Raw genomic sequence first — 17,788 nt, forward strand, 5'->3', positions numbered from 1 at the left:
AGTTTGAAACAAGCTATGACTTTTAATCTCTGACTTAAATGGAAATCTGGCCCTGCATTTTCTTTAGGATTTTTAAAGTTTTGTTGGCCAACTTCTTTCCTCCCTGCTCCGCCCCGGCGAATCTATAAACTCTAGAGGCTTCGAAATTAATTGTGGAGGGAACAAGAGACTCGATCGAATTTATGTTCTTACATTAGCCCCAGGATTAAGCCTTGCTTGTTTCTACTCTCCAGCCCATAATGCACCTGCCCGACAGGCAGCGAGTAAGGCCGGGACTGCTGGCGGAGGCGCTTGATGATATGCATAACTGATAAGCAAAATATTCGATCGGAATGTCAATGCCTGCTATCCGATCGATCCTGCGAGGAACATCAGTAACAGCAGCATTCTTTAAAGAACTTGATGGCTGCATATTTACAAGTATTGAGCGGGAAGTGTCAGTACTTTCTATTTGTTAGTATAAGAAGCTGAAAGTATGGCATATAAAGTGGTGCAGGAATGAGTCCTAAAACCCAGAAATGAGTTAGCATTTTAGCACTTTGGGTTCCCTTTTTCTAGCACAAGCTTAAGAGATGCTCTAATTTTGTTTATACATCAGTAAATATCCTACTCGTTAATCAGAGGGTCCTGAGCGTCTTAAAAGAGGCGATTGCTAACAAGGGGCTGAACATCATCGTGCCGAACATTAGCCTTTAGCTTAGCGACTATGACGTGAAGTCATGTAAGATTTTTGTAGTTTGCTTATCGGCTAAAGCTAGCTTTTGACTTCTCAGCAATTATATTTACACTTCAAAACACGGACTGAAGATTATCATGTACATGTAAAGATATCATAAAAGTGTATTTGCCACAGATTGTTTGAAATGTAAGATATTCACTGTTTGTTGAGGAAGCTCTTGAGTTGATAACTTCCAGGTGGCTTCCATTAATTTAAGGAATAAATGTAAACGTGGTTGAACGAGAGATTAGGTCAGAGAAGATTTGCTTCTATTGAATGTGAAGAAAACGTTTTCATTAAAGCCTTCTAATCACCAGCAGTGCTTAGTGTGGTCGATGAATGACAGCGAGGATACGTACTTTCCCACCATCATCTGGATCTGGTGCTGGACCTCTGCCCGCACGTTCGCTGTGATGTTATTGGCCAGCTGATCGGTGGAGCTTTGGAAGCTTTCGATCATCTGCTGGAGCTGGCCAATCACTGGCTCCCGTGCCTCCTGCTCTCTCTGCTTGCTGATATTCATATGGCTCTCGAGCTGCTGGATGTCTACGGAGATGAAACACAAAAGAGAATGAGTTTTCAGCAGACACAGGGAAACATTCAGAAACACAAAATGTCAAAGCTAAATTACCGTCAGGAGATATTGTAAGAAGCTAGCATAAAGTCATTTTGGCTTAAGCATGCAGCTCGGAAATTGCTCTAAAGATGAAGCTTTAATAAGGATGATAGGAAACTGAAATTAACTTCTTGGAGCAGAGGATTGCTTTTTTTCCACCATTGTATTTTGTTGTCAGGGTAGCTGATAACAGCAGACCCAGAAAAACAATCTGTTAAAATTAGATGAAATATTGCTGAGGTTCTTGGATTATAACCTTTATTAAAAATGGCATTTTATCACAATATTCTCAACTACAACTACTAATAGTGTAACGATCTATTGATCAGTCAATGATCTGTAAGCCAGAGGTGCTAGTCCTGTTGTCATTGTGATATTAGAAAATATTGTTTTGTTGTCCAAAGAATCAATCCTACATCATATTGTGATAAAACCTGTTCTTCACACCGATACAGGAGCTGATGTACAGGTTTCTCTGTGAAGCAACCATTCTTATTCTTTCCCCTGGCTTCAATAATGAATCCTCCTCATGCAGAGCAGACAACAGAGTACTTAACTCGTGATCATTCTAATATTAAAAAACACTTGAAAAAACTAATGCCCTTCAAAATTGAAGAGTAGTCTGCAGTTCTGTTTATCCTCGGTATTATGCTATTCACCAGCATGCACCTTTGTAATAAGCTTAGCCTATTTTAAATCAATTCAATAAAGTTTATTCAATTTGAAGCTTTACATTTAGTGGATGGGTCAAAGGATCGACAGCATAAATAACAGAACTGAAGGCGTGCAAGGATGGCAGCGCAGATGTTAAAGAGGCCCTATTATGCTTTTTGAGGGTTCTTTTTCCTGTAGCGTTTGTGCATGTCAATGGTCTGCAAAGGCTAAGATGACTGTGTTCAATCCAGAGGGCTTTTCACATGTCACAGTAGAAGCACAAAATACAGATAAGAAACTGAAATGATCAATAGGGCCCGTTTACACTTTTTTTTTTGTCAAATAAAAAGTGTTTTCAGTCCATATATAGATTTACATGTCATGAATACGTAAAATGTGGGGGTAAAAGCACAAGTGACAGAAGGGAAAGCTTGCACAGTAGCGTGTCGGCAGTGCAGATGTTAAAGCGGCATTCACAAAGTTACAGTCAATATTTACGCATATAAAAGCTAAGCCCTCAATTTGATCATGGATTACATTTAAATTGGAACAAGCTAACACGAGTGTACGAGCTCTGAGAGGTTTTGTGTTGCCCATATTTACTGCAGCATAACTGTGTCTCCCCTCTGTACACATGATGACAGCCTTAGTGAGTTTAAGCACCCAGCCACCAGCTCCGAGAGGCAAGGATTAGCACTCAGTAAAATAAATAGACTGCTTATCAACACATCAGTGCCCTGGCTCATTCTGAAAAGGCATCATCACAAAAGTTGTCCCTGAGCATTTTTCAGAGAGATGGGTATTTAATTAGGACTAGCAGATAAACAGGAACACAGGAAGCTACCAACATGAAAGAAACACCAATAAAAAGTCTTTCCGAAAGAGACATGGTGCCCCCAGAACAGCTTCAATGGAACTCTTGCAAAGTCTAGACGTATACTGAACGAATAGAAGGTCTATTTAATTAAGTAAACATTAATAAACTGGTCTAGTGCTGCAGAAGGTTATCCAAGTCTTGATATCAGATCTAAATTGTAATGCTTGCTGACAAAAGCACACATTGGGATGTTTTAAAATGCGTGTAAATAAGATGGCCTTACATTCTTGTGTTCCTTGTTTAAAGCTGTCGTTGATCTGTTGAAACATGGACTGGCATCCTCTTTCGAAGATAGGCAGCACGATGCTCTGGAAGGCGTCTTTATAGGCCGCCTGGATGGGCCCCTGCATCGCCTCGGCTGCTGCTCGACCAATAGCATCCGTCGTGTTCTGTAAACAGGAAGTGGGGAGCAAAAGACAATAAGGTGAGATCGAATAGTTGTTTTTTTTGCTTAAGAAGGTTCTTAATGGAGTGAAATGACCCGGAAGTACTTGAGTGGCTGCCGTGATAAGAGCTGTTGGAAGGAAAGGAGCTTCAATGCATCCTTTTAGTATCTCGTTAAGCATAGGAGACACTGGACCAGCCTTTAGGAAAGATAAGGAGATATTGCTGTCCCACAGTTCCTTGCGGCAGAAACATTTTAAGTGACCCACAATTGAGTCGTTCGCGTAAACAACCGATCATCAAGACCGATGAATGCACATATCCAGATAGGAAAATTGTATTTCGCCAATTCACATCTTCCGTAGCATCATGATTACATCTCCCAGTGTAAGTGCAGCCTGATTCTCAGAGCACCACCGTCTCCTTTACTGATGCATCCTCCTTCACATCTATCCTTAACCCTATGACACTTTTCACTGAGCATAAGAAAAAAAGTGGTTAGGAAAAGACAAAGAACCTGGTTTTTTGACTATTCAACTGCAACCAAGGTCAGCAACTTACCTTGGATTTGACCACCTTGCTGACATTGTCTTTCAGAGTGATCTCCACAGCCGTCAGCTTAGCAGCAATTGTGTTGTTCAGCTGACCGGTCACCGGCTCCAGACTCTTAGAGATTGCTGGAGAGGGGCAAGAATAAGTGGGAGACATCAGCAAAAGGTTCTCTTTAATTAGGATCAAGGCTGGAGAAATAAACACAGGAACATTTCACACTGGAGTTAAAGACAGCAGGGACAGGCTGCCTTCGTCATATCTAACCTATACATGTCATGTAAGAGACAATGTTGTAATTTATTCATGTACAGCCTAGGGTTTATTTTGTCTGTTTTTGCCATGGACTAAACCAGAAAAATCAAAGAAGGAAAACTAAATACAGTAAGCAGACCAGATTTATTAAAACTATCAAGGGTCTGCTTAAGGGACTGTTCCCTCAAAGTTCCTTCAGATCAGGGACCTTTAATCACAGCAACAATACAGACCTTTTAAAGCAAATATAGCATGAATGATCCAAAACAAATACAGTTTCTTTGTTGTCCAAAACTAAATGTATATTTTTGTATATTATAATGTACAATTTGTATATTTGTGTACACTGTATAACTTTGACCTGCACACATACATGAGAATATGTATAACAATACAGATTCCAATTGAATATATGCCGACTTCTTTTCTATTTATTTTCTGTTCTAACAGTTTGTTTCAAACCGTTATTTACCTGTATATAATGTTTGTTATTTTGATTTCATATCCTCGTGTGAATCTGTACTGTTTTTCTTCTCAATCAGTTGCTGCATAAACTCTTACATTTCCCCACGGGGATTAATAAAGGTACATCTTATATTTGAGTTATCTGTTCAATCGGGCACTGTCGGTTAGTTTTGGAAGCCACAGAAAATCCCATAGCTCATAACTAACATAAAGCATTGGAAAGATGATAATGCATTACAGAGTCAATGTACAGGAGAGAAAGAAAAAGATCACTAAAATCCAGATTCTTCTCAACATCTGGAGATACTATGCTATGGAAGACCAGAGAGAGATCTGATTTAGATATAGGCTCTCTGTACATATAGGCATACAGCAATGATTTGTGCTGCTACTTAAATGATAAGCTTGGGATGCACAGATTGGTCAAGTCTGGGCAGATATATATGTTCAAAATAAGAATTTGTCATTTTTTGTTGTCGTCATGAATCTTATTTTTGTGCCAGGAAAGTATTTCAATCTTTAGTATAAAGAAGAAAAACCCACCAACTGTTTAAAATCTTCCAAGCCTTCATTATGAGCACAAATTGAAACATAAATGTATAAACTAACCTTTAATATAACCTTCCTTTTGAATAGGACTGATTCAGAATCCCTAATTGCCTGCTTTACAAGTACCAACTCGATGAAAATAATTTCCAGGATCTAAATAGCAACAAAAACCTTTTTGTCCAGTTGGATTAAATGTAAAAGATATAAAAGCAGTACAATGAAATGTAAAAATAAAAAAGGGAGATAAACAGGTCCATGTTCAGCTCTTATTTTTCCTGCAGGACATAATGGCCTTGAGAATCTGTGTGAGCACCAAGTTTCAAAAGGGTGGTTTCTTTTCAAATCAAAGACCTGCCTTCTAGCTGCAGATGGCCTCATCTATTCATGGTAAAAGCAAAAAGACAAATACCCCATAAGTACCTATAAATATAAATGATAAATGGATTGTGGATTTCTTTTACAAGGATAAGAATATCTGCCTTGTTGTTTTTAATCGCATCCAAGACATTAGCTGCAGCGCTGAACTCCCTCCCCGTCTGTGCTGGAGCATAAAGCACATTAATACTCAGAAATGCAAGACGTTTTGAAAGCACCTTAGACACAGTTATTGAGAACATTTGAACACTTTGGTCTCCTGAACCAAGCGTACAATTGGATTGCATACAAGGGGGAGGACTAGGACTGGAGACGCCAGTGTGCGACAGCCTGTTCAGATTTACATTTTGTAAATAGAAATATATTTGCCTACAAAAAAGCATTTATGCTCACAATCAATCTAGACGCGAAACAACCCAAATGAATCACATTGCTTAGTTTGCCTTAATGTTTTCCCATAATAACACCACCCTGGATTGCACAGCAGTGTAAAGGCAACGAAAGCGGATGAACTCGGACGAGCTACATGTATCGCACGGACTGGACACCACAGGACGTCGGTAAGAACTATCACTACCCTGCTGCCACGGCCCACTTGGTCCATGACAGACTGAAAGTGCACTCTTGAGCTTTAGGTTTCTGGAAAACTGAGCAAAGGCATCTTGCTGAAGCAGTTTCTAAAGTTGCACAGGAGTAGCAGATAGTGGACAGGGTCTCCACTGTAGGAACAGAGAGTGCTAGCTGTGCTTTGTCGATGTTTTAGTGTGACTTCATGCCAAGAATTCACAAACCATTTTATAATAAAGTGAAACCCTGTGAATTCTCTAGCAGTTTTCTTTATTACAACACCACAAGTGTATTTGTTTAACGCCTCCCAAAATACAAGACAATAATATTAACCTTGTGATAAATCAAGATTGATCAAAAGCACTACTTTAAAATCCTCCTCCCTGCAATCAACAAAATGGTGCAATACCCCCATCATCTGGTAATACATGTTCATGACTGCTCTGAGAAACAATCCACCTGGTCTCCGCAGAGTACAGCTCAGAGTACAGCTCTACTCTGCAGATTTAGTTCTAAATGATATGGACATTAATCCCCCTCCCTCACACACCCGTCCCTCATCCAGCACCAGTCACTTGCTATTCTCTGCTGCTACTGAAAATGTACTTTGCACAAAGTATTTTTTGCACTAAAGCACTACTTGCACTACCGCCAAACTGTGTTGATTGTGTCGAGCATATGTATATATTACTTATTAGTTTAGTTGTTTTTTTTGTATACCCCTTTTTTTTCTACGCTCTTATCTTTTCATGTTATATGTTCTTTTATATTTGCACTGTGGGACTGCCAGAAACGGAATTTCAATTTTCTGTATGTATAACACATGTGGAAACTTTGACAATAAAGTGGACTTTTGACTAAATGACGCGTGTTGGTCTTACTTTGCGGGACTGTTTTCTTCATCTCCTCCCGCAGCACCTTGTCCATCCTGTTGGTGATCACCGAGCTGAGGGTGTGGCTGAGCTGCTGGCTCAGCTGATCCTGGAGCTGCTGCTGATGATTCTGACTCTCGGTCAGCACTCGCTCTAGTCTGCGTTCTGAAGTCGCAAAAGGTCAAGGCTCATAACAATATGCAAAAAAACGTCCATCATAGAGACCTGTGCGTGTATTGTTAAAACAACTTTGTAGGCATTTATCAGAAAATAAATGAATTCTAAATTGGTTAAGAGTTAGACATCCAAGTAAGTATCAAAGGCTCCTTCAACAAAAAGCAACAAGATTTTTCAAGATTGCATAAGTAAGAAAATGCACATCTAAGATGTCAGCTGTAACCTGGAAATGAGCAGATTAACGCTAAGCCTCAATTTGTGTGACCAAAAGACAAATCCTTGTTTCGTACTGCGTGGGACTTGTTGCTGATTTCAAATCTATCTGTCAAAGTTGTAGCATCACAAATGTTCATCAAGCCTCAGGCACAGAACGGGCTCAAGGCATTTCACATACGTTTCAGAAGTCAAGTAAAAATCTAATCCAGTGGGGAAAAGACTGAAGGATACGTTCTTGTTCTTGGTGATTGGAGAGGACGTGCTCTACCTGGACCATGATGGTGCTCTGCATGGTTTCGATCTGTCCGCGCAGTTCAGTTAACTCCCTCTGCTGGCTGCGCAGGAGCATCAGCAGCTCGTCTTGCACCTCTGCATTCATCTATGGGAGGTAGAGAATGATTGAGAAAGGAGACAAAGTGAAAACGCTCCACAGATTGGAAATGCATTTCAAAGCTTGTGTATCTGCTAGCTTGTTTTGTTATTGCGTCGTCCCTTCGTGGCAAAGAAATCAATTCATAGTTAAAGTAAGGTGTTATGTGTTTCTAAGAGAACATCATGGGAACAAATCATACTCAATAGCTTTTGTTCCATTAAAGTATAACTGTGGCAGTTAATGAATACTACAGAAGCGAACCAATGTTCAGTGAGAACCTTACCTGACCAGAGTCCATTTGCCTGGACTGAGACGTTTCACTGAGGAGAAAGGAGAACAAAATTAGAAACCTTTACTAAGAATACTCAAACAAATGACTCAAGTATCGAGTATTATGTTATTATGGTCATGTGTGGAGAGTGATTATCTTTAATTAATTGATGTAAAATGCAGAGATTTACATCCAATTAATGATCGTTTTGGATTGAGTTACAGAACACCAATTAAAGAGGACATATGATGCTTATGCTTTGCATTTAGGTCTCTACTGTGACGATGTTTATGTGCTTTAATATTCCAAAACGTTTTATGTTGTCATACTGCTGCAGCACCTCTTTTGTGTTGTGTCTTATATTTATCCCTCCCCTTAGCCTAACACGTACAATTTGTTGCAGCGCTTGCCAATGCATGATTGTTATGTAGTGATGTCACTATGTTATGGAAGTAAACAAAGGAGTCCAATGGAAGCCTTTCAGGCAGGGTGTGAGTGTGTTTTTTGTGTGGAATTTAGCCTTTGCAGACCATTTATATTAAAAAAACTACATAAACTACAGGAAAGGGAAACCCAAAAGTGTCATAGGACCCCTATAATTGTAGACAAATGATCCACTCAATAGCATTAACACTAACAAAGTCTCTGGAGCTACCAACACATTTGAACCCTGGTCTATTTCAATAACCTGATCGTTATGTTAAATTAAGTCAGCTACTTCCATGTTAAGAGAAGTGGAAATAAAACTGCACTTAACTGCAGTTTAACAGATACCTTATAGTGAGCAATCTCTTCCAGACTGATTACAATCAAGTGGCTGCCAGACAACCTCCTGACGCACCGAGCCACATCCATTCATCATAGAAGCTAGAATGGATTTAGTACTCAAAGACAGATATCTGTATTTGTTTACATGAAAAGGTGGGTAAACTAAGGACAACATACATTTTAAAACTAATTCAAAAATATTAAAACGACTCATTAGAAGAGGCTCTATTAGGCTTTTTAGGGTGTTACCTTTCCTGTAGTGTGTTATATAGGTTTGAGTGCATGTAAATGGGCTGCAAAGGCTAAAATCCCAAAGTTCCCTCAAGAGCGAGTTTCTCTGCCACACACTCCCACCCTGCTTGAAACACCTCCATTGTGGTCCTTTATTTATTTCCGTAACAGTCACTTCACTATGAAGCACTCTTTTGGTTAGCGCTCCAACACATTGTACGTGTTATGCTAACGGCCCGGACATCCCTAAACGGTGGACCAATCACAACAGAGCCAGCCAGCTAACCAATCCGACTGGGGAAGAGGCAGGAGGGTGTGTTTAGCCTCCTCTTAAATGTCGAAACAATGTCTCCCTCCTGTACAAAAATCAGGACTGGGAAAACTAAATATTCTTTCATTATTAAACATCAACATACCTGTCATCTTTCTTGGTCTTTCTCTTTACTTTTGGCGAGCCTCGTGGGGAGGTCTTCCACTCCTTAACTGGTAGTCTGTGGGAAGAACGACCACAGTTTCCTGAGGATGATGCCATGGTGGGCACCTCATCATCAGGGTCACTGAACAGACACAGAAACAGCAGATTAGCACACAGCAGACGCTGCTGGGATCTATGGATCAGAAATCATGCCTCATAATCATCCTGGAAAGGATCGGGAACATCAAGATGTTGTGCCTCAGATAAAGTACTGAGCTTGTGCTTTGTGATATCTTCCATCTAGGATGACATTTGACGTGTCTTATCTGTTCATTTGTGTTACCTCTGCTCAGCGCCGGCGTCCTGACTGTCGTTCTGTGTGAGGTGGTAGGAGCGCCGGTGGTACGGTGAGCTCAAATGTCGGTCCTTCGCCTCCTCTCTTGAACTGCAGCAAAGTAAAAATGAAACACTTATGAGAAATGTTTTTCGCACTGCTCTGACAACTGACGTGGTCATTTTGTCAATGACATGTTATCTCTTTATGCACCTTCTTCAACTAAACACTGTGCAATTTGTATTTATGACCCCAACACTGTAGGTGTACCAAATCAGGGTTTATTGATAGGGGTTTGTAAATAAAGTGGTGCAGGAATGAGTCCTTAACCAAGGAATGTGTTAGCATTTTAGCACCTCTTGTCTCAAAGTCAATTCTTTTTTTAATTTGTTTTTGATTAGATAAAAAGAAAAAAAAAGGTCTATGGTTTCCACAAGCTGAACAGATAATGCCCAACATTAGCCCCCTTGAGCTGAGCGTTGATGACTTAAAGTCATGCAACTGTGATGTAGTTTGTTTATAGCCTAATATTTAGCCTTATAGCTACGTATCTTCTTCTGTTGATTGCTTTGACGCTTCAAAAATCTTCTCTCAAAGATCTCATTTTTTGCAATATTCTCAAATCCAATTGCTTTTAGTTAAGTGCGCCCTTGCAATGCTCCCTCCCGGGTTCTCCTAAAAATACACTATGGTGAACAATACTAGTTTGTCACGCATCATTTAGCGTGATTCGTTAAAAAAAAAAACACCTCCAGACATGTTTGAAATATTTTCTTTAGCAGACGTCAATGTTTACTAAAGTACAGTAGCGGTCTCACTGGAAGATCTAGATTGTAGAGCTTTTTTAAATCCTTTGTGTTTATGTTTACAACTGCTAAATGCAGATCCTTACCAGTCTCCCAGCCCATTGTCCCTGAGACTGTTCCTGGTTTCTCTCGTGATGTCAGGCGCAGCCGGCCAAGGCGTGTGGCTGACGCTCCCCTCCGATCCTCCCCCTGCCCCCGGGTTCTCCTGTGATAGGGCGTTCTCCAGCAGAGACGGGGTGTTGCTTAGTCTGGGCTCTGAATCTACTACTCCACCCACCGAGCCATCTGCACCTCCGAGTTCCAGGGACAAAAGGCTGAGACAAAAAGATGTTTTGTTAAATAAAAAAAGATGGTTTGTTTACCAGAATGTGTAAATGGTTTAAATCACTGGTAACATTGTTCAATGCTTGCTTTTTTGAGTATGGATGTAAGGACGATGAGACAGACTGATGGATGGATGGAACAATAGATCGATCAATGGAAATACCTTCTTAATATTTTATATTTTGTGCATGCCCTTTAATCTAAAAGTGTTTTCTTCACTTTTGCTGAAACAATTTAGGACCAGTAAAGGTATTCTGATTCTGATGAATAGATGGATGGACAGACAGATTAGAGGATTGGTAGAAGGAAAGATAGATGGGTGGATGGATAGATAACAGACAGCTCCTGAGATTGGATGTGAACATTTTGTCAGCATTCACTTTTGCGCTGCACTTCCTCCACTGCCTCTCATCCTCTCACCTGTTGTTGTTGGCTGTGCGGGGGGAGGTGAGCAGGTGCAGGGCGGACGCAGCAGAGGCCATGCTGTCCGTCTGCAGAGCAGAGAGAGGCGAAGACTCAAGACTGGAGCCCAGTACCCTCTGAAGCTGCAGGGTCTGGGAGGCGATCTCCGGCATATCCTGGGACATGGCTGTGGAGGCAGAGGAGATGACGTCGGGGGAGCGGGCCCTGGTTGGAGAGGCCAGAGGGTGCAGGAGGGGAGCATCCAGCACCTGAGGACTGTCCATCGCCAGGGGACCGCTGGGAGACGCTAAAGCCTGGAGAACGGGATGATGAGTGTTATGCACATGTCTTATTTTAAATCTGGAAAGCACTTTGGTCAACTGAGGTTGTTATAAATGCGCTACATAAATAATCTTGTATTAAATCAATTCACTTTCATTTCCTACACGGCACTGTCATTTTAACCCTTGATTTTATACCCGTCATATTCTATTTGAACTTATTTTAATTTGTTTTCTCTTGTCGTTCTATTGCGTGTTTCTTCAATGTAATTGTACAGTGTGTTTCTTTTGTCTCAGTGTTTGTTATTAATGTTTCTGCGTAGTAGGTTGAAATGCCTTGTTGTTGAAATGTGCTACTTAAATAAACGTGCCTTTTGTTAGCATAGGTTGTGTAGTGCGTCATGTCTTACCTGCAGGTTATCAAGTCCGGGCAGCAGCACAGCAGAAGCAGGTCGGGGGCTGCTGGTGGAGAGAGTCAGACTGCTGCTGCTGCTGCTGCTGCTCTCTGCTCTGTTAGGACTCTGACTCACATCGTCCATAGCTCTGCACACAGTGACACAGTGGAGATGTGTTATTATTTACATCTTTTCTATTTAAAACTAAAAGAGGAATTCATAGATGACACAGCATGTGGTAAGGACATAGATGGAAGTAATGACTTCCAATTACCACGTCATAAAATATGACATTACCTTACACTTAAAATAGCTGAGGCTTTTATCCAAAGCAACTCGCATTAAACCACGAGGAAACAAAAGCAAGAGACATGCAGGTACATTCGCTTCAAATAAGTCAAACCATTGTAAGGCGAGTGCCTTAGCGTCAATTAAACGTTGTAATTGCCAAAACGTAATCATTATTATTTATTTTTTTAGGCCAAGGTGCCTTGGAAACAGGTGGGTTTTCAGTCAGCGACAGAAAACCAGTTCTGCTACCCTGCTCGCTCCACCATCAATGGACAGCTTGAGGCAAATTTCAGATGATGGTAACTACTTTCTTAAAATGGTCTCATCCTATTTGCGTAGCAAAAGCTCACCTGTTAGTAGAGTCAGGGCTGCTGCTGATAGCGGTCACGATGGTCAGACTGGTAGTGTTGCTGCCAGGAGAAGCCGGTACCTAGATCAGGACAAAGCAGGAATTTATTACAAACAGCAAGTAATATGGTATGGTCCTGAAGAAGCGTACTTATTGGTTAACAACACTGTTGCTGTGCGTATGCATTGTATGTTCTGATGTTCAGTGGTTAGTAAAAATCTCGTCTCTTACTGGGTCATGGCCTTGTGTTGTGAGGGCTAGCAGCAGCTCTAATACATGAGAGAAAGTACTATTGATGGAGCAAGATGTTGCTAGGCGACGCATAAAAATGTCTGCAACGGCATGCTAGGGTGAAACTCAGACATGAACCAGACAGCCTTGTTAATCAATACAAAAACAGAGAAGCGGTATATAAAGCCTGTGTGTCCGTACCGAAGCGCTGGGTGTCATGAAGGCATCGGGGGTCATCAGCTTGGTACTGCTGATGCCCCCCGAGTTTGACAGGAAGTCAGTCGGAGCAGGAAGGGATGGGATCTTCCTAAGGTCGGTCTGGGAGCCACTTCCTGATTCTTTGTCGGAGCTCTGGTCAGTGAGATGGTCTGAAAACCCTGCAACATTTGAGTCATTTATTTGTACATTTTGACTTTACAGCGACTTCTCCATTACTAGTGTTTCTCTAATCACCTCTCGCTGACACATTTTGGTAAAAGTAAAAAGCCAAAGCAGAGGACGGAGAAAAGCAATACAATAATGTAGTTATAATGTACCAAAAGGGTCAGGGTCTTTTATCCAAAAATACGTATATTCCACATTGTGCCAAAAATAATGAAGGGATCAGTTCACACAAATGAACTGTCGTAACAAACAAAACAAAATGATGTAAGTTTATACTTTGTTTTCTCTTGTATAAAATGGCATAAATAATCTCCACCCAATTCCTCCTCCTGTCATGATGTATTGGTGGACACTGTCTTGGGATGCAAAAAACGGGTCCACACTGACCTAATTTTGATTTGATTCTACAATTTTTGCTAGGACACCTGTGCTGCCTCACCTCCAACATTTTGGATTTGTATCGTTTCTCTCTGCAACGTTTGGAATTCTTGCGACTATGACTTACCAAAACCATCGTGGGAATCCAAATGGGGCAGGAAGACTGCAGAATTGGAACCCAAGCTGGGCTGAAACCAGATCTGGACATCCTGTAGGCTCCTGGAAACACACAGATGCACACAGTTAGGTCCCAGTCCACATATACAGTACATGCATTTCCATGACCAGGGGAGAAACATACTTGGTGTGAACACAGTAAAGTTTAATTTGGATCCCAGACTTGGACTCTGCTGGTCCTTGGATGCCCTCTGGAAGAGAACACACACAAAGCAATGCAGAGTTAGTTGGGATCAATGCTGCTCAGATTTACCAAACCTTTCAGTTGAATATGAGCAAATAAAGATTGGGAGGTAACCTCTTTGAATACCTAAACAACACGCAATATGTTTATGGCAAAAAACTATTGTAAGAAGAATGACCAGGATTGCAGGTTGCTGGGCGTTAAAGCTACTTTTCATAGTGGCCTAATGGTGGTACTACAACTTCAGTGGCCTTAAACACACCTGTTGTGAGACTCTCACTCTCCTCCTCTGCAGGGAGGACCTCAGTGTGTCGCAGGCGGCTGTGTGCGACGTCCCGGACCCCGAAGCTGAGCACAGGGTGGGTCAGCAGGAACTCTGACACGGCTGTGAAGGTGGCTTTGCCTTTGTCCTGGTCCTGTCGCAGCTCCATCACATACAGAACCTGAGCAACAACAACAGATATGAGGACAGGTGTAGGACATGGTGATGCAATGTAAGATTGTTACAGAGTGTTTCTTAAAGAGACACATACCTGATTAAAAAGTAAATCCCCACTAAGTCATGAAAAGGGAGTTCATTAATAGTGTTTGTAAACATTTTGCTGACCTTCCTCTGGACGTCAGTGAGGATGAGATACTCTGAGGCGAGGTCCAGGCTTGCCTTCAGACTTGGCAGAACGGACGAGTTAAACATATCTGGAGAAAACCTAAAAAAAAGAAAGCCCCCAGCATTAGCATCCTTCACCTGCTTTCATACAATACTAACAGGCCGAGCTGCAGACAGCTGGAATAATGATCAAGTCTTTTGAACTGTGAGCTAACTTCGCACTGGTCTGCGCCTACAGTATGAGATGGGACACTTCCAGATAAACATATTTAACCTACATCATTCCACTTTCATGCTGTTTCAAGTCAGTTGGTGCATTAAAACAATAAAGCAACTGTGGACAGAAAACATGTGGACAAAAAACGTAGCGCATTTACAAACTTTAAGATACAAAATGAAAAAACGTGTCTGACCAATGTCCTGTTTCAAATCATTTCCAAGGATATCGATTTTTTTTAAAAACTTAAATTCAGAACGTCTAAGGCCAAATGAGAACCAAGGATTGTACAAATATGGCAACATAATTAAAATATAATATAGTTGCATGCTATAGCAGTCTGCTTAACTCTTGCTCTCTTAGAACAGAACAGTCTGATTTCTATCAAATGTAATATAAACTGTTTAATATACTTTTTTAAGATTAGTTTGTGCCCCAAATTTTTTTTGTATCAAACAGGCATCAAAGCTGTCACTGTAGTGGCTGTGTCAAACTCATCTTTATTGTTGGTTATTCATATTTAGCTAGAAAATTGTCTAATAATGATTGCTGACCGATGATGATATACCATAATATATTACAAGATAAAAACTATGTACACAGCCATAGTAGCCATAGTACACAGTTTATGAAATGATTTTAGCTTGAAATGATGGAGTAAAGCAATAACCTGATGGTCTGTAAACAGGTCCAGGACACAGTGCACCACAGCTTCAACTCCTGGTTCTGATCCGCTCCAGTTATAAGGAACCGCCAGAAAGGAACCCTACAAAGAGGGAAAGTTAAGAGAACAGCAACAGCCCTGGATGAATATAGGAATTTTGTGACAATTCTCCCTGAAAGCTGTGTGTGCAGCGGTGTGTACTAACTCGGGGTCCTGTCTTTTGTGGTTATCGCAGAAAAGAAGACAAGAAAGGGGGCGTCCTCCGTGGGGCCGCAATTCATGGAGACATCTGGATAAAAAAGAAAAGCACGTAAACCAAACGTGAGAAGGAAAAACACAAATATTAACCTTTCCTTAAGAAATATAAATGTTGCTCTTTGTTTACCTGGGCTGGTCCTGTCCCCCTTCTATGTAAATCTGCCAGAACTTGATGTATCCATCATGGCTGGCTGTGGCTAACACGGTTCCATCTGGGGACAGGGCCCCTTCACTGACCCGCTGGAGAAAAAGACGTGAAACAACAAACACAATCAGCACTGCACGGGATGTGTGGAACTAAACCAAAATCATGCAGTACACCACTATAGTACTTCTCACCTTTGTTTTTAATTTAAATGCATTTGATACATTTTTGATTTAAGGCCCATGTAAGCTAAATAAAGACGCTGTTGCTCGGAAAAGGCGCTATTGGGACCAGTCCCCTAACTGAGCTCTACTCAACATTATACAAGAATTCTTTACACTTCTGCTTCACCCTGACTCGTACCTGTGTGTGTCCCTTGATTGCGATGAGGCCATCTTTCACGTCGGCAGCATCGACGGGCCAACTGCTGTAGGTGGCCCTCAAGACCTCCAGGTCCCACACCTCAGCCTAGACAAAGAGAGGGATACAATAATGGATGCAAAGCCTACTTCTTTTCCCCCTATAGTGATCTGATTCTGAAACTCAAACATCATGTTACCAAGTCTTCGTGCAACAGAGCTAAAGTCTGGCTGGGGTCGTCCTGGTTCTCCTCGCTGTCGTCCTGGATGAACGGGCACCATATGAGGCGGCGGTGGGAGTTCAGCGGGGAGTCGTCTGGCCGTCGGATATGAACCACCACCTGATCACTGCAAGGAGCGAGGGTTAAGGAGAATGGAACTAAAGGCTTGGGATGGGTACTCAATTCTTTTAACACTGGACCGCCAAAGGCGAGTTTTCCCCCCCTGCTCTCTGTAAAATACTTTCTCTGAAGTAGGTTTATTATCATTTAGTGAATTAAAGGGGCTGTGGGATGGAAAGAAAAAATTTTTTTATTTAAACCAAGAGTCGCAAGAGGGGCCCTTTTTACCTCTAAAGCATTAGCTTTACTGAATATAAATATGTATAGTCTTAGGTGTCATGCCAATCAGAAAGAAAGAGACAGGGTTTATTGATTTATTATTTTTTTAAATGATAATTACTTCTTTGATTTTTTTTGTTATTCTACTCATTTTCAGGTTCATATTTGTATTTAGTGCCTCTACTGTGACATGTCTCCATGCTTTAATGTTCAAAAAGCTCTTTATGTTTCTCATATTGCCTGTGCTGTATCACCTCTTTTCACCCTCCGTCTGAAAACAGAGCCCAGCCTACTCTGGTTAGCTGGACAGCAATTAGAGATGCCACGCCCCTTTCCACACATGTCACAAATAGACCTGCACAACCTGCTACACACTCCTTTTCTATTCCTCCCACATGTCTGGATACAGTATCTTGCTTGCAGTGCAGGTGAGCTGCCAGACCATCAGGTTGCCCGCCTCGTCCACACAGCCCAACAGGGAGGAGTCGAGGTGAGCGAAAGCCAGATCTGTGACGGCTCCAGTGAAGCCCTTCAGAAGGGAGCGCTCCGCAGAGCCGATGCTCAGGACACGGATCATAGCGTGGTTGTTGGCTCCTGAGGGGAGAGATTTTTATATTAAAGATAACAAAAAGGTATCCACAGCACTGTAACCTATATAACCAGACTCAGAGAATGCACTTGTTATAATGAAATATATTTTTAAGTTGAGTAAATTAGACCTGCGGCCCTCTATTCTACTCTATCAACAATAGGTGAAAGAGAGTGTTGTGCTATAATGTTTAAACGCTGTTATTTGATGTGTTGATTGCAGCTTTAATTTGAATACTGTAAAACAAAATCAAAGCATTGTATAATAACCGCCACATGTCTGTAGAGTGGTTTTAGTATTTGATCTCTGCATGGGATGGCTGCAGGACTCTCACCTCTGATGGCGTAGGCCACGAAGGAGTTGGACACCGCGATCAGTCTGCCGTAATAATATTTGTGTTCCCAGTCATACTTGGCAACGGGTTGAATCTTCACCTGAATGAAAAACAAAATCACATTTCAGAATTAATTCATTTTATTAAGACTTTTGTTAAACCTTTAAGCGGTGGCCTCCAAGAGCGA

The 17,788-nt window shown here is 41.4% G+C and overlaps 1 protein-coding gene across 1 annotated transcript in view; it reads right to left on the bottom strand.

The window, feature by feature from the left end:
• Window positions 1-17,788, bottom strand: part of edc4 (enhancer of mRNA decapping 4) — a 29,895-nt gene that overhangs the window by 7,215 nt on the left and 4,892 nt on the right. Inside the window, exons 4-27 of the mRNA XM_063907616.1 lie at window positions 17,602-17,701; window positions 17,086-17,272; window positions 16,319-16,466; window positions 16,123-16,227; window positions 15,742-15,854; window positions 15,562-15,645; window positions 15,363-15,458; window positions 14,476-14,575; window positions 14,131-14,311; window positions 13,809-13,875; window positions 13,635-13,726; window positions 12,947-13,122; window positions 12,516-12,595; window positions 11,890-12,022; window positions 11,217-11,512; window positions 10,559-10,786; window positions 9,676-9,777; window positions 9,334-9,474; window positions 7,931-7,967; window positions 7,506-7,653; window positions 6,891-7,046; window positions 3,811-3,926; window positions 3,089-3,254; window positions 1,078-1,264 (exon numbers count right to left, since the gene is read on the bottom strand). Coding sequence (XP_063763686.1) covers window positions 1,078-1,264; window positions 3,089-3,254; window positions 3,811-3,926; window positions 6,891-7,046; window positions 7,506-7,653; window positions 7,931-7,967; window positions 9,334-9,474; window positions 9,676-9,777; window positions 10,559-10,786; window positions 11,217-11,512; window positions 11,890-12,022; window positions 12,516-12,595; window positions 12,947-13,122; window positions 13,635-13,726; window positions 13,809-13,875; window positions 14,131-14,311; window positions 14,476-14,575; window positions 15,363-15,458; window positions 15,562-15,645; window positions 15,742-15,854; window positions 16,123-16,227; window positions 16,319-16,466; window positions 17,086-17,272; window positions 17,602-17,701 — 3,239 coding nt within the window. The remainder of the gene's footprint in view (window positions 1-1,077; window positions 1,265-3,088; window positions 3,255-3,810; window positions 3,927-6,890; window positions 7,047-7,505; window positions 7,654-7,930; window positions 7,968-9,333; window positions 9,475-9,675; window positions 9,778-10,558; window positions 10,787-11,216; window positions 11,513-11,889; window positions 12,023-12,515; window positions 12,596-12,946; window positions 13,123-13,634; window positions 13,727-13,808; window positions 13,876-14,130; window positions 14,312-14,475; window positions 14,576-15,362; window positions 15,459-15,561; window positions 15,646-15,741; window positions 15,855-16,122; window positions 16,228-16,318; window positions 16,467-17,085; window positions 17,273-17,601; window positions 17,702-17,788) is intronic.

Source organism: Eleginops maclovinus, chromosome 2 (assembly GCF_036324505.1).
Source record: "Eleginops maclovinus isolate JMC-PN-2008 ecotype Puerto Natales chromosome 2, JC_Emac_rtc_rv5, whole genome shotgun sequence".
Classification (NCBI taxonomy): Eukaryota; Metazoa; Chordata; class Actinopteri; order Perciformes; family Eleginopidae; genus Eleginops; species Eleginops maclovinus.